Raw genomic sequence first — 22,538 nt, forward strand, 5'->3', positions numbered from 1 at the left:
TTTATTTTGAACGAAAGCGTATTTAAAAAGGTGAGTGCATTTACTAAGGCTATTTCTTTGAAAAACACCTTTTACAAACCACATTAAGGAAACATTCTCAGTTAAATTCCACAGCAATAAGCACAAATCCTGTCATAACAAATACTTGTGGTTTTACCACTTGCGTGCTCGATGTATCGATAACAGTACGGCCAAAGTGCTTGCCTGCACTATGGTAACACCGGCTGCTTTGACAAAAGCTGAACTCCTCGTTTCATGGCTGGGGGGGAGGTTAGATCCAGGATTCCCTGTGCTGGACTGATAAAACTTTGTAGAGACAGATTATAGTTTGCAGACTCTGTCATAATACTTAATAGAAAGCACTGTGAAGCCCAGCCTGCCTTTTCAGCGCGGCCCTCAGGCAGGGCCGTTGGCTGAGGAGAAGGGACTGTCAGCCTGCACGGTACCAAGGGCTGAGGCTCATTCAGTGGGTCAGCCCACAGCTCTGACCAGACACAAGGGTTTCCAGCCTGCCTTCAGCTGCCATCCTCATGCAACACAGCTTTCTCCAGATGTAGTGTTTGTAGGGACCTTATAGAAAGTTTACAGCTCAACATGCTATTCATTCTGAAAGCTAAGGACCACAGTGCCTGCTTTTTTTCCCCTCGTATGGTTGCAGTAAATTGCTACCCAAAGCACTTTTCCTCCCTGCTTTAAGACTTGGGACTTGGCACAAACATTCCTCCAAATAACCAAAAATCTATGTAAAAATTAGGTTATTTAATGTGGCATTTACTGTCTCCTCCAGGGTTAGAAAAGCAATGAAGAAAGCTATCTGGAAACCTAACGTTGCAGTAATTATCCTTCAAAACCAATCAGGTGGAGAGAAATGTGGCAATCAACCTCTTCTACAGCTCTAAACGCTGCACAGCTTACTGATCATTGTACTCTAATACAAATGGTAAGTGGTGGAGGAAAGCGGTACGGTGAAAAGGTAATGGATTATTATCCTTGATGAACGATGCAGAAACGGTCAGTTGTGGAAGCAAGCCTCTGTAAATCGGGTTGTGTAATCCCAGCAGCAGCAATGCCAGCCCAGGGACAAGAGGTAATGGTGTCTCCTTTGGCCAAGTCAGCCTGTCGCCTCTGATTGAGGCTGTTGCGGACAGTGCCACGTATTTCTTATTTTCAGCTTCATTAGGGAAGCAGGGCAGCTTGTTCATGGCAGTAGGGCATTTGAAGCACATTATCAGACAGCCAAAACTGAATAAATGAAAAGAAATTAGGCTCAGCGTGGGGCATTCCGGAGAGACGAGAACCTTTCACCGTTGAGATACTCTTACAACAAACTTACATGCGTGAACGAAACTAAGAGACAGACCTGGGCTCTGAGCTCTCGTACACGGGTGTCAATCTCCAGTAAAGACCAGATAAGCTCACTCTTGTTGCTTCCACTAGTGTGATACTGGAACCTGGTCTGTGGCCTCCTTTGCAGGTCCACTGATACTGTGTGGTCTCCAAGAAGTCCCAGGAAAGGGATGACCTCCAAAAAGATGGCAGTGGCATACTTGAGGGGGTGGCTGGGTAGATACAAAGAGGCTTGGTCTCTTTGGAAAGACTAATTTTTTTCCAGCTGTGCTCAAGACCACCCAGGTCCAAGACAGTCTTCCTTTCCTCAGCCTGTAGCACCTTGAGTCCTTACTGAGGTGGGACTGGGGGCAGGTGAAGGTGTTGTTCTCACTGGTAGTGCAGCAGCTCCTCCCAGCGAATGGGCTGGGAAAACACCTCCCGCTCGAGCCAGAGTTCATAGGAGTAGTGGAAGTCCTCTGGGAGCTCCAGCCGCTGTCCCAGTACGCTCTGCAGGCAGTTGTCCACCGGCGCAAACTCTGAGTCTTGAGGTTTGTCGTATCTCCGGCTGTTGAAGGCTTCGATGTTGGCTCTCAGGGTGCATTCCTCAGCCTGGAAATCCCATGGTCTGGCATCAATATCTACATTGAAGAAGAAACAAGGCCAGAGTATTGTGGGAAAAATAACTCTGATAAGGTTTAAGCAAAAGAAAGGATGAAGATTTTACAGCAACCACAGGCCTGAATTGACCAGAGAATTGGCCAATCAGTTATTCCTAATTATTACTCCTAATCAATTCCCATTATGTATACATTTTAATTTCAGGAATTTAAATTAAATATGTTAAAATAACCTGTAAGTTCAGCAAAGTCAGAAAACTGCCTATAGAAATGCCATTATTTCTATTCTGTAAAGGATGCTCGATAATTACCAAGCTCCTGCTTTTTTCAGAAAGGCCCCACCACTTTTACTGAAAATCTCCATGGATGTCTGAGGCAGAGATCAAGATTTAAAGCATATAGCTAAAACCTCGTGAGCTTATTATGAGCTGCTGAAAACAAAGTTGTTGGGTTTTTTTTTTAAAATTGGACAAATTTAACTATGAATGATGTTGAAAATCTAATAACTGGCTGTAATAACCGTGGTAGTTTAAACATGTAATATTACATAAACATGTAATGTGAAAAAAAAAATTATTTTGAAAGTTGGTCTTTATGAGCTCTAAATCTACATGAAATAGTCGTTTGCTCCATAAAGGTTCAGTAAATTCATTGGCAAAGCTCAGCAGTGCTCAAGGGAGGGGAAGGTCCAAGCTGAGTATCAACCCAGATATACAAAGATAAAAATAAACACTCCAGGAAAAACCCCTCCAGATCCTGTCTCTGAAAGCCAAGTGCTCCCCTGGCAGATTGTCCAGATCAAGATGCAGTCCCTGCTAAGCAGTGAATTGTGCAATCGAGCGTTGCGTTATGTTGCTGATTAACTCTTTTGGGGAAAGTGGGACGCACACGCCAGTTTATCCTTTGCATCTCTCTTAAAATTGCATTATTCTCGCTATTGCCGTGTAAATTCAGTTGCTACAGCAAACTCTTGCTCCAGGGCAGGTGACGTAGGTAGTTGTCTTCTCCTGCTGGTTTGGAGCATGTAGTGTTCAAGCTATTTAAGTCACCCAAGGCAGGCAGTATCCCATAGCTGTATCCTGATGGTGGCATAAAGAAGCCCTGCTGCTGTATTCAATCCCTCACAGAACAACCAGCATGCTGAGAAGGGCAGCGACAGGATAGAAATCCCCATAAAAGCAAGGAAGTCCCCAGTTTTCCAGCCTTCCTGCTCTTTGGTTTTTGGGAACTCCACTAGCCCTAAAGTGAAATTAAAACCAGCGAGTCTACTTTTTGGTACTGCATTAGTGTTATAGTGGTATCATGACTATCAAAAGCTTAACAAGTCTTCAGAAAATAGATCTTACCTTTTACAGTGAAACACCCTAACAAAATTATAATGCCTTTCTCCCTTGTAAAAAGTTAAGATGTTAGGCTTCTACTTCTTGCCCTGTTTTCGTTTGAAACGGTAACGCTACCCAATTTTTCTGCTTAATCCTCATTAAGAAGATACATGCAGAGCAAAAATTTAGGACTCTGTCAATAAGGCAAAAAGATATTTTAATGTTTTCTCTTCTTGTCCTAAGCTTGGGTCAGTTGTTGCAGCAACTGGGTGTTCTTACAAGAAAATAAGAGTATGTGGTCTGATGCATCCCGTGGATTAATATGTGAGGAACATCAGAAACTTCATGACATCCCTCAAAAAATACAGATTTAGGCAAGACGAGAGTTGTTTAAACAGACCAGCACATCTAATCTGTGCTTCAGCTTAAGGACTCAGAGTATCCGCACTGTTGTAACTGCTGTCATTTCTTGGGTGTGAGCTGCAGAGCTACCAGTCAGATTCTCACGCCACGGCCATCCTAAGCATGGAGATTTGGCGTGGATACTGGGACAGTTTAATGGTTCAACGGTGAAAGTGATTTGGGAATGCAAAAATGCAGGTCTGAGCTTGTTGGAAACTCTGGTCTTGGAGACCTGAGCTGACCATGTCTGATTATTCCCACCTTTCCTCATGCAATCAGTTTGTTCTCTCCTGATGGTGCTGAACAGAGCCTTAAAGCTTCTGAAAAAAATCCCCAGTACTGATCCAAACAAGCTTATGGGATCCTAACAGGTCATAAGACAAAACATGTCAACACCCCACCCCGCGTGCCAATTTCAACGGCGCACGCAGAGAGGATGCTTCCCTGGCAGGACTCACCGTTGCCGTAAGCCCAGTCATCGTTCATGCGGTGCCGCACCTTCTGGTAAATGGCAGACATGGTTTTCATGTTGCTCTTTCTCCACTGGCGCCCCAGGTATTTGGTTTGGATTTTCAACAGTTTGAGGACATACAGCTGCATCATGGCCTGCTTCACCTTCAGAGCTCGTTTCAATATTGGGGCTGACTTAAAGACTACCAGCATCTGCCAAGGAATCAAAACCAATTAATGCAATGTGTTCAGGAAAGCAACACAAGTACTGTCTGCGCAGCTGTGGGCACTAACACCTGGGCCGCGTATGGTACAAACCCCAAGCAGGTGGAACGGGAGCGTTCAACATAACCAGCTCTTGCTGCAGGGGGCTTAAGGGTCATAGAAATAAGTGGTATTTGCAGAAGAAAAAGTATTTCTGCGTTTAAGGCTCATTCTGTGAAAGCAAAATGGGCAGCTTATGAAGCAGCAGCATCGCCAGCACTGCCAGGAGAAACTCTCGGCAGGAAGGCTGGGCTGAAGCCGCGCAGCGTAGAGCCAGGGACACGCTCGAGGTGCAACACTAGCGGGTCTTGGGGAGATGGGACATCACCTTACCATTGTCCTTGAGTGTTTCCACTTGGTCAGCTTGTTGAGGATCCTCAGCAAGTTAATGCAGGAGAATAAATTTCTCCAGCAGAACTGGTTGTTGTCTCCAGCTTCCTGCGAAGCAGAGAAGGAAAAGCATGACCCTAACGGCAGCATTCAACAGCACCGCCAGAGTTATCCCTGTGCAGAAAGTCGTTATTTTTGCTCTCAGCACAAGTCTCATTTCTGACGGAGAGTGAGCAGTGGAGCTACCTCCTCACTTGGGTTGTCATCATGCTGCTGAAAAACCAACAGATTCTGGGGAAAGCCATTCTGCAAGACTCAGATGTAATCAGCATTTTAATTTGCATTTAGGTTTAGAGTAAGAGCTAAAATAAATCCCATTATTCCGTCATGGGAAATATATATTGTGGTAGATTTGTATTCGTTGTTTACAGCCAGAGAGCAAATTACAGCCTAGTGATCACCACTGCTTAGAAAACAGGTTTTGTTAATTATATAAATTAATTCATAAATTACCACATGCTTAGAGGACACATTACATACAGATAAAAGGAAATCACAGAACAACACAGGACAACAAACAGCAGCATTTGTGTCAGGAGGACAAGAATTATCTGTAACAAAGATCCCCCTCCAGCTTCAGTGCAGCTGATATATTATTTTAAATATTAGCTAAATGTAAGCACCCCAGCTCCAGCTTGTGTAAATACTGCCTGTGGCACATTTGAGCGGTAATTCCGCCACTACAGTAACTTGCTTTATGTTTGAACAGCACTGAGCACAGCACAAGTGTCCCACAAATAACCTGTTTGGGGACGAGAGTGGAAGCAAGTACTGCTTAATTTATAAGCCACTTACAGCAAGCTACAGCCTCAACTCATGGCAAAAACCGCAGCCTGGTGCAGGATCCAGGTTCTGGGCATCCTCGGGAGGAGTTTGGGGATCACCACAGGGAGCCCCTTCTTGTCACGGTGTCTAATCCAGGTTTGAAATTAGATTTACCCAAGAAATTCCTACCAGCATAATACCTTGGTTCTTAAAAGCAAGCACCAAACCTATCATTTCAGTAAGCTGGTAAGATGCTATTGTACGTGTAATTCTTAGAGGCCAACAAGGAAGCGCTTCTGACTGACTTTATTTAATTTTGGGATTTGTTAAAGCTACTCTGAGCAAATGCACTTTTCTGCCAGTAGAGGCTACTGGCTGTGCTGGAGGCTCCTGTGCACACAGGGGAGCTTGCACAGCACAGCACAGAGGCAGGATGTCACTGAGATGTCACGGAGGTGCTCACGGATGCTGTGTGCCACTCTGGGGGTACCAGCTCAGAAGCAGTGACCATGTGACTTCAAATCAGTGCCCAGTCCTATTCTGCTCCCTCTGCACCAAGTAGTTTTTCCAAAAAGAGTAGAATAATCTAATACCTATTTCATAGGCAGATGGATTTATTTTTGTAACCAATCTGATGTTGTCTCCGCAGCTTCAAGTGAGTGAGAGTCTTTCCATCAGATTTATGGAAGGAGGAAATGGGCTAAACAGACTTAATCCCCCCTTTACCCCTGGCTCCTGTTACCCTCCCTGTGGCACCACGACACAGTACAGCAGGATTCTCTGCAGCCCCCTCCCCAAACACGGGGAGATGGAGGGGAGCAACAGCCCCGTGACAGAAGAGGGGAGATGGGGACCAGCAAGGAATCGAAGAGCCGGTCCCAGAACAGGACGGGTCAAGCCATCGCTACCGCACCAGGACTGCAGCCACTCCTGATTTACACCATGTGGGGACAGCCGTTACCCCACTGGCAAAGGGTCCCTCCTCTGGAGACAGCACTGCTGAACTCGTCCTGGTTTTCCATGGAAGTAAACCAAACGCACACTCTCCTGCGTTCAACTCACTGAGAGCATCATCATCTTTTATGTCTGCTGAGAAGTGTGTTACGGCTGGGATGTTAAAATCAGTGCATTGGCATATTGGAAAAAAAAGCTAAAACAATGCAGAAAATATTGGCTGAAGAAACATAAATACATGCAAAAACGTATGCCTCTGAAGCACCAGGGCATGTTTAATTCTTATTAAATCCTTACATTCATGGGTATCCTCCCAAACACGAACACACATCATAAAATTCAAGTTGTTTTCTGCATATTTTCTAACTAAATTAGTCTCCCGAGAGGCTAACATCCGTGTCTGCTGGAGGAAAGCGATGAGGCACTGTCATTTAATGCAACAGCTCCCAAACTGGGGAGCAGACACTGCTGGGAGTATTATCCCTAAAAAAAGTTCAGTATTCTCCTACAGCCGTAAAGCTTAGTGTGAGCGTAAGGATTAGCGTGAGCCATTGGAGGGCTCAGTGACGTGTCGCTAGATGTCCCCATCGAGCCAGGATACGGTTGGTGAGAGCCCAGCAGGGCTAGACGGGCACCGAGCCTGGCCAGGACACCCAGCCTTCAGCAAGTAGCCCATGGACCAGCACAAACCAGGGGTCTGATCCCGTTGATAAGGAGGGAGGTGATGTCCAGGAGCTGTCACCCTGAGCAGGCACCCAAAAGGAGGCAAGAAGTGCTGGCGGAAAGGCACATGGGACAGCGATGGAGGACTGAGCCAGCATGCTGGCGACGTGTGACGATCCCACACTCACCTGCACATGCTCCACAGCAGGTTTTTATATAAATTTGATGTGGCATAATCAACTCACAGCAGAAATTTGCATCGCAGTGGCACATCAGAAATGCCATGGCTACAGATCCAATAAAACCAGTTTGGCTGTCCCGGCTGACCACAGGCTTGGAGGGATTCATGAGAAACTTTGGCTCATAGAAACTAGGGAAAATCTTTATTTGAGTGATTTTAACCTTTACACAGCTAAGGAAAACAACATAGGCTTAAGATTTTAGCAGCCAGGCAACATGAGATCATCCCTGCCCAGACTGGTTTTGGTCAGGCTCCTTCTTAATGAATCCTGCATCATTTAGGGTCTCCCTTCCCTCTGATCGCCCTCCCTGTTAACCCTAAAGCTTGTCCCTGCTCTGCGCCCTGTCCAAGTCCAACCTACTCTGCACTTGAATTATTGCAGTTAGGAACCTGCCAACATTAATGTGACCGTATACTCACAGAGCCCATCGCACTGGCCCGCATTAATGTCTCATCTGCAGACCGTATACTCACAGAGCCCATCGCACTGGCCCGTCTCCATAATACTTAGGCTCCTCTCCATAGGGAATTTGGTTCATTCCTTAAGCTACTGACATCTTACAAAATGCAAGAGCTCAATTTAAGATTGCTCAATTCAAAGAGCAATTTTTACCTGGGAGGCAATGGCCTCTGGGCAAATCCTTTTTAAAAGCAGGCTCCCTCATTTGGAGAAGCGAAAGGGAAAACTCTAAACCCAACTATTTTTATGGGGTGCACAGTGTCTCCTCCCCACTGCCCCACAGCTGATAGCGAGTCAGAATAGCGATGGGAGGAATTTTCAAGTCTGGAGGGGAAAACAAAGTCTAATTTTGGAAAGGTTGGGTGTACAGAAAAAGAAGTCAGAAAAAAGAAAACAAAAAATCCTTCCTCACCCACTCACATACAGCAACACTGGTTACAAGGACCCTTTCTTACCAGGCTTTCTGCAGTGAGCTCAGGCAAATCATAGACTGTACAATGCGGATAATCCAGGACGGAAATGCTGTGGAAGACAGGAAAGAAGGGACTCACTAAGAACCAGGTAAATATGAAAGCAACTTTTTAAGGTGATCTACGTGATTATGCCCAGCAATCTGTAATGCTTTCCTTCCCTGTGCCTGGGGTTTGAATTGCAATGGCAGCACTGCCTTATGCAGCAAGTAGTTTGGATGGGTAGCAATCCCATCTCCAGCGAGCCACATGGGGCACGTGAACCAGCCCGCAGCCGGTGCCGCGTGGATGTGCCTCTCTCCTGCGTTTCTGACTGCACAGACAGCATCCAAATGGGCTCCCAGCCTCACCGCTGCCTCGAGTCTCAGCTTAATGGAGCGTGTCAATCCCTCTTGGCTCCAAAGAGCATCCTGAGTGCATTAATAAGGACTCGAAGGATTTGGATCCATTAAGACATGACAGATTAGTTGTTCATATGCATATTTTAAAAAAGAAAAAAAAACAAGAACAAAACACATCTTAGGTTGAAATGGAGGTGACTGATTACCAGCAAGAAAATTCACAATGAGGGCATCAGGCCTTTCGAAGCCCTCCAGACCCACTGCCTTTGTAAAAGTAGCCAATAAAAAAAAAGCACATATATGTATAATGTATGTAAACATACACACACACTAACGCTGTCTGTGCCCTGAGCCATGCACCAATCTAAAATGAAGCGTGCACTATCACACAGCTTCAGTTCTTGTGTTCCCTTTCTTTGCTATTTTTTGTTTTTAAATTCAGCAGCTGAGCAACAAACTGACTTGTAGTGATCACTGAGTCAGAGGCAATCCGGGATGAGACCCAAGGTCAGGAGATCCCCTAAAACAGGCTTTGTTTAAAGTGTTTGGCCCGGGAAGGGCTTGTCTGACCACAAGGACAGATGCTCCTCGCTGGCTCCTACCCGTCATAACCCTAAAACTGGAAGTGCCGTGCAGATACAAGCAAGAAGGCTCGGAGGAGCCAGCTCGGGAGCGGGAATCCCACAGCTCGTTTGCCTCAAGTCATAATTGTACTGGCATCACTTCTGAGACTTCTCATTGCAGCATCACTGGACTTGGGTCTATACACCTGAACCTGACAAAATCCCACAATCCTTTTTGCAGGGCAGAGCCTGATGTTGTTCACCACGATCTGACAAACAGATTCTCTGGGCTGGGCAGAGCAGCTAAACCTCCCTCGATCAGAGCGTCCAGCTGCAAACCCCACCTCGTTTCACAGGAACGTATCCTGCCTGTGAAACCTCCATCAGAAAGCAGAGGAAAGAGCTAGGTGCTCCTGGGCTACGTTGCCTCTCATTTATTTGCCTTTAAAGCACAGGACCAAAGGTGGAAATGTTTATCAGCAAGAGAATTAATATATTACTGTCTATTTTTCCATGTGTGCCTTCTTACACATAGGCAGCCATACCATGCGGGAGACAGACCAGCCTACACGCACAGCTGAAGAGCAACCAAAAGAGCATCAAAAAGCAAGAAAAAGGATCTTTTCATCGTTCCAACAGCAACATCCCCTGCGGCGCCTCCCCTCCGAATGGGGAAATCCTACTCAGTCCTACTGAGTTGTGAAAGAGTTGTGCTCTTTCAGTTCTTACGCTGACTTAGAGTAGTCCAGCCAGTCCCTACACAGACTCAAAACAGGGCTAGTGTCTTCTTCAAATCAGAAGTAAAAGGCAGTGACAACTATGCAAAACCTGAAGAAGCCAGGAAAGCTGAAATACAGCTATAAAATGTGGAAAAGACCTAGAAGACTCTACCCCTTCTAGCCTTTTTGAAGCTGTGGCTCGCAGATGCCCAGTCGCGTTGGACTGCTCTCCAGGAGTCCATGTAAAAAAAACCAAACCTACTGTCAGCAAGGGAGACAGGTCTACGTGCATGTTAGTCCAGCAAGAGACTGGAAACCCGCCATGAAGTCCTCCTCATTAAGCAGAGGGGCTTTGCTCCCCTCCAGCATATTCCTGTAGTGGAGAACATGCTGCCCCAAAGCCACGATGGGCACCAGAGGTCACCTGGTCCCACCACAGACCCACATGTTAGGGTTCCTCATGCACAAAGCCTCCCTGCTCCATCAGCTCTCTCTTCCCCAGAAGTGGCTGTACCTGTTTTTAGCAGTGATATAAGACATGATGTTTTGGTTGAAGAACTTCAGGATCAGCGGGATGCAGTTGGCAAACACCAAATGTTGGGACACGTACTCAAACTGAGAAAGAGAAGTGAAATGGGTCAACGTTAGCTGGAACAACTGGGAGCATCACCTGGGAATGGAAACCCATTTCCAGCCGAAAGCAAAGCAGTCTCGATGGTTTGCTCTAGACACCTCGCAGACCATCTTCCCCTTGCAGAAGTCTGCTGTATAAGGCTTGCATCATATACAGCAGCTCCCACCAGCTGGAAAACTCTATTTGCCATAGAGTGGACACACAAAATTTACAGCAGCAGTTTAGGAATAGCTGCAGCTAATGACTGAAGTGTAGCTTTTCAAGATAAAAATCTGTGGCAAAACAGTATATGGGGAAGGAGGAGACGCAGCTATTACATGAGAAAATACAATAATTCCTATTGATGTCACATGCTAACACCAATGCCTTTCCAAATTTTGACTGAAAAATGTACCATTACCTTCAGACACGCTTTTAATTTCTCTTCCTCTCTAAACATTAAATGGTCTGGGTATGTACGGCTGCGTAATACAACAGATCTCTACTGTCCGCTGAAGAGACAGACACAAATAGCAGCAATATCCTCTCCTCTCCTCTCCTGCCCATGCCTCTCACTAACCTGCAATCAACATCCCAAATCTGAGAGCGAAGAAACAGTTTGTTCCTACACATCTCATCTCAGCCTGGTACAAGCTGTCAACACTCGGTACGCCACCGGCGACACACCACCGCCGTTACTTGCGAGTGAGTAATCGGCAGTGCCCGCTAGCCAGGATCCCAGATGCTCTCACTGCTTCGAAATGCAGCTGCCAGCAACTAGAACGCTGTATAGGATCAGACCAAAGATAATGCTAACTGTCTGAACCGCAATAATTTGATGGCATTTCTCTGTTGATATAAGAAACATCAAATCTTGACAGAACCGAGACAAAAAAACCCCCACGGTCTGTGTTGGTGTGCAGGTCTGTGCCTCACCAATGCAGCAGCTGGCGAGCGCAGGGTGACCCCCAGCAGCGCCCGGACCCACCACGCTCTCCGCTATCCTCCACTGCCTCTGTCGATGCTGGCAGCATCAGCTCAGCCCCCCTGGCGGTTTTTGGGTTGGTCCTTGAGACCAGCTTCGGCACCGAAAGGAATTATGATAGCTTACCAAAGATCAGACACAAAAGCAGAATTGGGGGGGGGAAGCCCCACAGCTTTCTCCAGACTTAGCACCAGACTGCAAAGGTCTTCCTGCCATGGAGGAAGAAATGACAGGAGCCATTTTGGGGGTGAAGCAAGAAAAATTAGTGAAGGGATGTGGGGGGGGGACCCAGAACAAATGTAGGCTTGTAAAAATCTGGGGGGTTGTTTCATTTTATCCAATCCAATAGATGGATTTATATTTAACCTCAGATAAATATCAGTGGGCTTCATAACACAGACGGATTTGTACCATGCTGAAACCTTTAAAAGAAAAAAATAATTAGAAAACATTAGTTGTGTGACTTGCAGAATGGTTGGAGAACTGGGCCCAGGCCACAGCTCAAATCAGTCCTCGGTCTTTTTTTAATCAAGGAAATCCCTCACATGGGTGCAGTTCGATTGGTGCCACGCAGATGAAACAAAAACCAGATTGCATCTAGGACCCAGACCTCCAGGCTCTGCTGAAACTGGAGCCCCAAGAACTTGATCCTGCTGAGGGGACAGAGGACCAGATTAGTTGACCTCGTGAGGTCCTACCCAGCACTATTTCTGGTGATTGGAGACGAGACAGAGCAAAAGAGGGTCTTGTCTAACCCCCATCCTCTTCCCCTTCTGCCAGGGAGGCTTGTGCTCGTGATATCTCCTAGATTTTAACCTGATCAGCCACAGTGTGAATTTTTCCAGAAGTCTGAAAACTCCTTCCACATGAGTGGAAACAATCCTGTCAAAACACGGTCAGAGATATATTGCAGGCAGGTTATCCCTGCCTGAGTAACCCTATACAAATCCTGGCCTGGGGCTAGGGTTCACCGCTACGGAAAAGCGATCTGCAGCTCCTCATGGAAACCCTTCCTGGAGAGGTCTTTTAGGAGAGGTGTCCTATCAGGATGCACCAGCTTCAAGACCAGCTTGGCAATGGCCGACCCCTTCTCTACACTCACCTGGTAGATGTGGTTCAGCTTGAAGTGCTTGAGGAGCAGCAGCAGCAAAGCCGAGATGCTCTTCACAATGATCTCTTTGTGTCTGTTCACGTCAATCCCCAGTTTCATGCTCTGGAGAACGGTGATGCTGGGTTGGAGGGGAAGAAGGCAACAGCACAGTGGGTATGGGAGCGAGAAGGACTAAGGGTCTGTTGAGTTCTTATTCATCAGGACAGGCTCCATAGAAACACAGACCTTTGCTTCCCTCTGGGACTCCCATTTCCATCCCCTCCTGTCTGGTGACACCAACATGCATTAAAAAAGGGAAAAAAAAAAAAAAAGCTGATTGCTCTCCACCAGCAATCCTGGGGGAGCAGTATGAAGGACACCTACCATATGCTCACATATCTTTGTGATTCGTGTCAACTAGCATGATTTTATGATTTGTGTCACTTAGCTAGCAGAGCACAGCGGCTGCTGATTGCACTTGAATTGTTATGCTCCTGAAAACTGGCATTCACATCCTTGGCTTTCACCCTTCTGCCCTGGCAGCAACAGTAGCTTGCACCTATCCAAAGAGATGGCCCCAGATCTGGAGCCTCCCAAACCTATTGGCAAACCCCAACTCTCCTGCTCGGTCCAAGACTTCGTGGCAAAACTGTGATGGCTGGTGGCCACCTCCTCAAGGACTTACGGCATCTCTTCAGGCAACACATCTGCCAGGATGTTGATGGAGTCGGTCTTGGCTTTAGAGGTGGGCGCTGCAGCAAGGAGGATCTTCAGCAAAGCTATCTGCAGGGGAGGACAGGCATGGAGGGATGCTTCCAGGAAGGGTCATTACTTCCTTCTCCTTCACTTGCTGAAACTGGACAACTTCAAGCCAACTCTACAGGGTTTCACCAGCCCAAGCTCCACTCACTGTGACGGACTGACTATGCCAAGGCTCAACCTCTCCTTGTACACCCTGGCCAGACAGGCCAAGTGTGGGGAGCATGGCAGGTCTGGTTTAGTCTTAACTTAAGGCATCATGAGCTCTAGTAGTATGGATAAAATAATGGAAGGGACACCTGGAGCTTAATGCATTTAAATCTGCATTTGTCTCTCCCAGAGAGTGCATGTGATCCAATTAGCATCTTAGAATCACAGAATGGTTTGGGTTGGAAGGGGTCTTAAAGATCACCTAGTTCTAAGCCCCCAGCCATGGGCAGGGATACCTTCCACTAGATCAGGTTGCTCAAAGCCTCATCCAACCTGGCAGCGTAGCTGAATTTCAGGACATGCACTGTATTCCTCTGGGAATCTCTTGGGGCCATGGGAAGGCTGCAAGGGATGTCCCTGTTAAGGAAGGTCGTAACCTTCTCTCCATAGTTTGAATAGCTGTTGAGAGCACAGCCAGGCTGGCAGAGACCTGAAGGCATTACCGCCTTGTTTGCTGTGCCACGTAAAGCATGATGATGGTTCAGCTTGGTTCCTAGCCCAGCAAGCCATCACGCTCAGAGATCAGCGCAATATCGTAATGGAAAGTTAATCTCAGCAAGAAAGATCAAGGCTTAAGGGACCAGTGAAGTCTGTAGGTTGCTTCTTGAGGTCAGAAGTGAAGGTGCATGCAGCAGCAGTGTGCAACAACTTGTTGGTAAATACTATAGCTTACACAGCTCAAGAGATGACATGGAGCCATCCCCAACTGGTTCCCCTCACTGTCTGGAGGGCAGGAGCCAGTTTCAAGCTCGCATCCATGTGGGGGATTCCTCTGAATCCCCTCCTCTTGGACTGTACTTTCCACTCAACTTTGCTCTGGATTCCCACCAAAGTCTCACCATTCAAGTCCTGAACATGCCCCAGCAGCCCCGTGCTGAACTTTGCAGCTCACAGATTCCCACCATTCCCCCCACAAAAGGTCTTCTTCACTTTTAAGAAGCATGGGCTTACCATATACTGGGGGAGATTGTACAACATTGCTCGATACAAGACCTCACAAGGGGTTTCTTGGACTTCCTCTTCTCCCTAGCATAGAGAAACATTAGAAACAAGGGAAAATTAAGTATTTCCAGTCCACACACTTGAGATATGTCAGTCACCTCCATAAAACCCAGCTTGAGGACTTAATGATAGACATAGCTGCATGCTGACTGCAGGAAGCTCCAAGCATTTCTCCACTGCTACACTTGATCAAGATATGGACTTATAGAAAAAAGAGCATCCAAGGTGTGTCCTAAGGATCATGGAGGATGTGTGGATTTCTGTGACACCTTGGAAATCTTCCACGCATCTACCTAGTAATGGGGAGCAGCAGCTTCTTACCAGAGACATGGGGCACTTCTCCAGCTCCTCCTCATTCTTGATCTGGATGTCTGAGATGGAAACATACTTGTGCTGGCAAAATACACAAACAGAGGCAGAGCAATATCACAACTGAAGGATGAAACAGTCAGCGATGACATTTGCTGGTTTCAGTAATATCTGAGTTTGGTGTATAGGCCACAGCAGATACATGGAGAACTCGTCTTGTGGGGGACATCCTTCTGTCCCTCAAGCCCCTCACACATCATGCCTTTGATTACTTCTACCTACTCCTTCTAGGATCTCTCTGTAAGTAAATAGAGAGGGACAATCACCTCCAAAAGGCAATCCAGAACTTAGATAGGGTCAGTTGACCTCTGGAGGTGTCTCACTCCATGTGGAGCACTGCAGGAGCCAAGGCTGGCCATGCTTCCCCCTGGGAAGAGCACAGGTCTGGGCATGTATGTCCAAACCCCACTCTGGAAGTCTGTCACCTTCAAAGCACAGCATGGCAAATGCTCGCCAGGACACAGCCATGTTACACCTCGGATAAAGGGGAAGTCCAAGTGCTGGACAATCTACTTGGAACTGCAACGAAGACTCAGTTTTCCATTTTTTTCCCCCCTAATTCCTGCAAGAAGCTCCAGAAGCTTTTCCTGTGACAACTAACAAGAAAGGACCCTCTTACTCTCTCCAGTAACTGTGTTTCAGCCAGAGGTTAGACGTGAGGATCCCACACTGCATGTGATGGATATCCAGCCTCTCTCAAGTTGTTCAGGCCTTGACTGGATTCATCAGATTGACCACCCAAGGTGGAGAGAGAGCAAGAGCGCAGACCGAGCGTGCTGCTGTACATCAGCTGAAGAGGAGCATAAGACTAAATTCATGTGAAACATTTGCTGTGCGCTGAGAGCATACATTTGAGGAACTTGAAACTCATTATAAGTGCAGTATCACAAAATTTATGTGTATGAAACTCGATGCCCTGCAATCACCCTATGGCCCTGGTGATCTTGGCCAATGATTTCCCCACTTCCATGAGATCCCCATGGGTCTGATCCCACCTCAGAGCATCTGCTGAGTGCCAGGGAGCAAAAATAGCAAGGGATGAGGTTAGACAAGCAGACTGCCACTCAGCAAGGCTTTCTGGGCTGCTTCATCCAAGTACCACGCATGGAGCCACCATCTTACCTGCTTCAGTGTCTTCACGCTTTCATGGATGGGCCGTGGTAGCCCTATCAAGGTTTCAGTGTCTCTGTGGGGGATGAAAGAAGGTAAGCACAAAGCTGGGAAGAAGATCTAGGTTTAACACTTCCTTATCATACAAGGTAAAAGAGGGAGCCTGTAGTCTACTGAATGTACTGAACACATCCCAGATGGGTCAGGAATTGGGAGAGGTGTTGGCATAAACTGCCTGCCCTCCCACCTCCTCCCCAGCAAAGCCTGTGCAAGAGAGGGGCGGTGTTGGGGTGAAGAACTGGGGTGAAATCTTGTCTCTGCATGGAGCCAGCTTGAGCCCAGCACTGCACCTAAAACCGAACATACCCTGCTGGGCCTGTGCCAGGATGACTCTGCACCCGCAGCTTGATTTATTCACAAACGGGGTAATTTGCTGTGGATACCAGATTGTCCCAACTCCCTCCTGCATCAAACCAGTCTCTAGCTTAGGCCAGGGGTCACTTATTCTGGGCTAGGTCTGATTTTTAATAGAAAGAAATCCTTGGAGACCAGCATCTCCAAGAACATGTTTTTAACACCGAGTGCACTCCTGCACCCAGCAAAATCCAGCGCTGCGCTGCATAATCCCAAGCATGCCTTAGGCTGGTTGAGTTGAGAAAACCTAAGCTTTGTGGACACCTCCCACCAGTTAAATTGCACTGATGGGAGCTATGGGACAGACTTTGTTGGACCTAGACACACAACACTCACTGTCCCAGCGTGAATCCGATGAATTTGTTCCTGCTTGCTTCCAGGAAATGTTCAATGTCTTTCTGTCTGATGGAGCAGCAGAGAAACAAAAACAAGGAGAAGGTTGGAAAATAGATATATACCAGATCACAGCCTACATTGCTCAGAAAGGACAAGAGCATGGGACCAGAAAGAACCTCTGAGCTTTCTAGGATTCATTTCTAGAGGTCTTAATAGCAGCCGGCCACCATAGCTCTCATTGGTTGGGAGCAATATGAACCAAACCCATTTGTATTTGCTGTGCAACTCCATGGGAGCGTGCAAATAAATGGAGAGGAGTTCTCTACGATCAGCACCTTTTTATCCACCTTCTGTGCTCCTAGCACATGCATCTTCAAGTAGCATCTGCTCGCTTTGAATGAACAAATGTTGTCTCTGCAGTCTGGCAGAGCACGTGCTGCTCCGAGAGAGCAAGCTGACATGTTGTCCACCTTGCACATCTTTCATGAGAACTGGTCAGGGTCTCAGCACTACAAGTAGGACACGAACCGTGAGCCAGGTCTCTCACAGGCAGAAAGAAACCCAGCTGGATTTCCAGGCACCAGCCAAGAAAAACAACGGTCATTTGATTTTGAAGCTGAGAGCATTAAGTTACATGGAGTGCCACAGTACCGCATGTGCGGAGACCCTTGTGGGAAACCAGTTTTTGCTGTGTCCTGGTGAGGTGCGCTCTGGATAGACACACTTAACCCTGTCACTGCTCCCACATCAAACAGATGTATTTGCTCCTCTGTTTTAAAGATACTGGGTTAAATGCAGGCTTCAGATCAACAGCAAGAAACCCTCACATGGATTGGGGGATAGGGGCAGAGGTTTTCACCCTCTATTCCTAACGTTCCCCATATCATGTGTAGCAGAACTGGTCTTAGGAAGGGAAGGAAACAAATTATTTAGGAAGGCACCAACTTCTTTAACCTCAGATGTTTTTCTCCAATTTTTCATCTTAGAGCAAGACCACTCAAGAAGGCTTCAAATGACAACACAAGGGTCCGACTCAACAAGCAAGAGGCAATGTCATTAACCAGTTCCCAAGATGATTAGACTAGGACCTTGCCCTACCAAGATCCATTGGTGCCAGTTGGGAAAGCTGACCCTGCTCCCACAGCGTACCAGCACAAGCCTCCTTCCCAGTACAACCTGGGATGTCCAAAGTGGGATTGCTACTTACTGGCCAAGCTTGACCATGCTTGGTTTGTAAAGCCTGGGGAAGAGCTCAGCTAAACCCAGTCCAGAAAGGACCAACCGAGACAAAAAAAGAAGTGGAGTCACTTCAGTTCAACTTGCCAGAGGACAACAAACTTGCCACAGCCTGCAATGAACTCCAGGACAGGTAGGTGAGGATGGCAATGACACCAGATGGTTTTACCTGACTTTGGGGGCCCAGGGGAGCCCTTTGGGGAATGACACCCTTTCAATAGGCGGGCGTTGAGCAGGTATCGTGGGGATAATCGCATCCCGCTCCATCAGGTCCAGTTCCCCCTCAATCCCGCTGTCCACGTCATCGTTTTCCTCTTCATCAACTCCTGCTTCATCATTCTTGAAGGGGTCTCTCTCGTTGTAGATATCCAAACTGTCTTGCTTCACCAGGGGCTGCAGCAGAAAGGGAAGGAGAAATTCAAGTCACTCTGTGGATTTTATTTCCCTCCCAGCTGCTGGCACCAGACCCCTCCATCCTGAAAGGATCAAGCTCCCAGACATTCCTAAGGTAAGGATTTCCCTCCTAGTTGTTGCCCCGACATCTCTCCCCTAGCAAAAGAGGCGTTTTCATCCTCGGACCATAACACAGCAACTCCAAGAGCAGAGCTAAAAAAAGACGAGCTTGCTGTGAGCAGTTTGCTCCTTGGTGCTTATCAGCCCTTTGCCACGGGGTCAGGATGTCCTCTTGCTTCCTCTGGGTCGAATGCACCACGGGGCTGATCTGCCGCGACTGAAATTGGTGGATGAAAAACTGGACATGAGCTGGCAATGTGCACTCAGCCCAGAAAGCCAACCGCATCCTGGGCTGTGTAACAAGAAGTGTGGCCAGCAGGGCGAGGGAGGTGATGCTCCCCCTCTGCTCAGTTCTGGTGACACCCCACCTGGAACCCTGCGTCCAGTTCTGGGGTCCTCAGCACAAGGAGGACATGGACCTGTTGGAGCGGGTCCAGAGGAGGCCACAAAAATGCTCCGAGGGCTGGAGCCCCTCTGCTATGGGGCCAGGCTGGGAGAGTTGGGGGTGTTCAGCCTGGAGAAGAGAAGGCTCCGGAGAGACCTGATTGCAGCCGTTCAGTGCTTAAAGGGGGCTTGTAAGAAAGATGGGAACAGACTTTTTAGTAGGGCCTGTAGTGACAAAACAAGGGGTGATGGCTTTAAACTAAAGGATGGGAGATTCAGGCAAGATATAAGGAAGAATTTTTTTACAATGAGGGTGGTGAGACCCTGGCACAGGTCGCCTGGAAAGGTGGTAGATGCCCCATCCCTGGAAACATTCAAGGTCAGGCTGATGGGGCTCTGAGAAACCTGATCCAGGTGAAGATGTCCCTGCTTGCTGCAGGGGGGGTGGTCTAGATGACCTTGAAAGGTCCCTTTCAACCCAAACCACCCTATGATTCTGTAAAACTGGAAAACACCAGAGCACTTGGGAGGAAAAGGAAACGTGCTCCCAAGCACAGGCTGGCTCCTTGAACAGATGATGGTCCCCATTGGAAATGCATCCTGGGCCATGTGCCAGGAGGATGCGCCCACTCTTACCCTCCGGCTGCGGTGACCACGCTTCTGCTGCTGCTGCTCCACGAGCTCGATGGAGTAGGTGGGAGGCGAAGCGGCGCGCATGCTGCGCATCACCTGGATGCTGTCCTCCGGCAAGGGCGGCAACCCCAGCTCCTCCCGCTTCTTCACCTTCATTGCCTGCAGGGCTTCAAATCCACCCAGCGTGAACTAGGGACCAACAAGAGAGGAGAGAAAGCAGGGAGTAGACATCCCACCTGGACTTCTGGGCTTCCAGGGGAGCAGCAGTTTGAGGCCATCAAATTGGAGAGTTGAGGATTAAGACACCACGTCACTGGTTTGTTCTCCAGACTTCTCCCCCCCCGCCACGTCCTCTGCATGGCTCAGCCCCACCTCGTCCCAGAAGAAACACTGCCTTGTGTCAGCTTCCTGTGCTATCCTAAATAACCTCGTTATGGTTGGATTGAATAGTGGGGAACATCCGGGCTGCATCAGCGCTATTCCCAAAATGACTGGTTTCTGGAAAAGGGAAGGGTTTGCACCCACCAGAAGAACCTTCCAGAGCAGGAGCAGGACCTTCTTCATGGGGAAGTGTGGAGCATGGCCACTGCAGAACTTGGTCACCATCGTGAAGAGCAGAAGAGCAAATGGCTCTTCAGTGTGCACGGGGAAACCTGGTGGAGAGAGGGACCAGGAGCAGGTTCAGAGCAGATCCCCCATCCCTGAGGTCTCTCCAACGGTCCAGCACAATGAAGGGACCTTGTTAGGGCACAATGAACTTTGTGGCTCACTCAGCTCCATCCTGAAGGTCTCCCGGCAGGTTTTCCACTCGGGGGGATCCGCCTCCTGTTCCACACGAATGTTCTCCACCATCAGGTACATGACACTGAGCAGCACCCTGCCGGGACAGCACGGCAGGCAGGGGACGCAGCCAGCCAGAGGCCACTTTGTCCCCAGAGGCTGTCCCACAGCCTCCACCCAACGTGGTAGTGGGGGGCTGAGAAGGGGTACCTGAGCTCCGTGCTGTCGGCCAGCGAGATGGCTGGCTTCCTCAGGGCACTGCTGCAGGCCTGGCTGTTGCTGCAGGGAAGGGGACAAGCTCAGCACCAGCCATGGGCATGTGATGCTTCTCACCCTGACCCCCAGCCATGGCTGCGACACCTCCCTGGTCCTCAGTGAGGAGGAGAAGGAGGATGGAAGAAGAGGGTGACGAGGATGGGGAGAAAGAAGGTGAAGAAGAGGAAGGTGAGGAAAAAGAAGATGACGACAACAACTAGGAAGGTGAGGAAGGAGAGGGCAGTGTGGGTCCTCTCACTCAATCTCCATGTTGAGGAGCTCCAGGAAGGCGGTGAAGGTTCCCAGCTGGTACAGGAGGAAGCTGTTGTGCCGAGACCAGTACAGGACATCACCTTCATTATCACAGTCTCCAAAGACTCCTGGAGAGGCCCAAAGGGAGGCACTGGTTAGGGGGGAGCTGCCTTTGAACTGCTGGAGGACACGGGATGATCCCGGGAAGGACCTTCACCGCACCGACCTGGCACAACCCCCAAGAGAAGGCTTCTCCCAAGCCCCCATGCCGAAGCCAGGCAGCAGATACGCAGCTCCATCCAGAAACGGGGGATGTGGTCCTTACCCTGTGCCAGGTAGAGGATGGCCCGTGCTACTTTGAGCCGCTTGTCCCTGTTGACCACCTCCAGCCCATCCAGCAGGCGCATGATGTAGGCCTTCTGCTGAGCCCCGTCCAGCTCCAGCCACCTCCTGCCCTGCACTGGAAAGCGGACACGACAACCAGCCGGGTGCCTCCCTGGAGGTCCCGCTCTCGCCCAGGGGGGCTGCCCCGAGCCGTGGGGTGCTGAGCCCAGAGCTAGTACCTTGAGCATGAAAATCCTCCTCGAAGCATCTCCTGTTGGTGCTGAGCTCAGGCTCCTCGGTGTAGCTGTACAGCTCTGATGGAGAAAGGGGTCAGCAGGGTCCTGGAGGAGTTTCACCCTCCTCCTCATTGCCAAATTCCCTGTGGGACTCTGAAGCAGCCCTACGCACTCGAGGAGACATGGGGCAGAGACCTCAACTTATCCCTGAGCTCTTCCGCAGCTCCAAGGGGCATCTTGGAGCCACCCAGTGCTACTAAATTAATCATTTTCATCCCCATGTCCGGGCTGGGCTATTCCCACGCTCCTGCCCACAGCAATGGTGCTCGAGCTGCATTTGCAGTTTCATGGGAAGTTTCTTTTTGGGGGGGGGGGGGGGAATTTCCTGTCTCAGTTTTCCAAAGGGAGAGACTGCAGGAGCACCTGGACAAGACTTGCATCAATTTCACACCCAGTGGCTCGGGTATTTTGGGACCTGCAAATCGGGGCTGGACTTGGAGGGACACGTCATCGTGCCTGTTCCTATAGAATTCCTATAGGTCCTACGATGCTGAGCAGCACCGTGGGGGACTGAAACGGTCCTGCAAGGGAGGAGGAAGGATCCCCTCGAATTAAAAACGTGCTTTAGCCAGGCACAGCTAAAAATAGCCCCTTCGCTGGGCGAGATACGCTCGGGACCGCGAGGGTTACAGGGCAGAAACAGCCGGAGTCGGAAGATACGGAACGAGGACTCGACCCGTCGTGACACCCGCGATAAAGGGTGACATTTCCCAGCCTGGGCTGTGCCCGCGGATGTGCCACCCGTCCTCCCACCCCTGCACCGCCCGTCATCGTGTCCCGGATAATTCGGAGAGTGGGGTAATCCCCGTGCCCCCACGCGTCCCTTTTGCTCATCCCCGGGGAGCGAGTGGCTCTCTATTAATAAATCCCTCTTGCCCTATTGCCACGAGGATGACACCGCGCGATACCCATCCCCCATCCCGCTCGCCCGACTTCCCGAGGGATTTTTTTTTTCCTTTTCCTCCCCGGCGGGCACCGACTGATAGCAACGCGACACCCACACGCCGCTTCACCTGCTAACTCGGTG

At 48.9% G+C, this 22,538-nt stretch overlaps 1 protein-coding gene across 1 annotated transcript; it reads right to left on the reverse strand.

The window, feature by feature from the left end:
* Nucleotides 1–21,601, reverse strand: STRIP2 (striatin interacting protein 2). The gene is made up of 19 exons (XM_035891751.1): nt 21,455–21,601; nt 21,217–21,351; nt 20,899–21,019; nt 20,595–20,663; nt 20,375–20,481; nt 20,130–20,257; nt 19,608–19,793; nt 18,244–18,467; nt 16,839–16,904; nt 16,101–16,164; nt 14,931–15,002; nt 14,559–14,633; nt 13,324–13,421; nt 12,651–12,777; nt 10,465–10,565; nt 8,313–8,379; nt 4,718–4,822; nt 4,129–4,333; nt 1–1,967 (listed from the first exon to the last, which is right to left on the reverse strand). The coding sequence occupies exons 2-19, from the start codon at nt 21,296–21,298 to the stop codon at nt 1,717–1,719; spliced, it is 2,148 nt and encodes a 715-aa protein (XP_035747644.1). The 5' UTR covers nt 21,299–21,351; nt 21,455–21,601; the 3' UTR covers nt 1–1,716.
* Between the last annotated feature and the right edge of the window lie 937 nt (nt 21,602–22,538).

This window comes from Egretta garzetta, unplaced genomic scaffold (assembly GCF_000687185.1).
Source record: "Egretta garzetta isolate BGI_Z169 unplaced genomic scaffold, ASM68718v1 scaffold410, whole genome shotgun sequence".
Taxonomy (NCBI): Eukaryota; Metazoa; Chordata; class Aves; order Pelecaniformes; family Ardeidae; genus Egretta; species Egretta garzetta.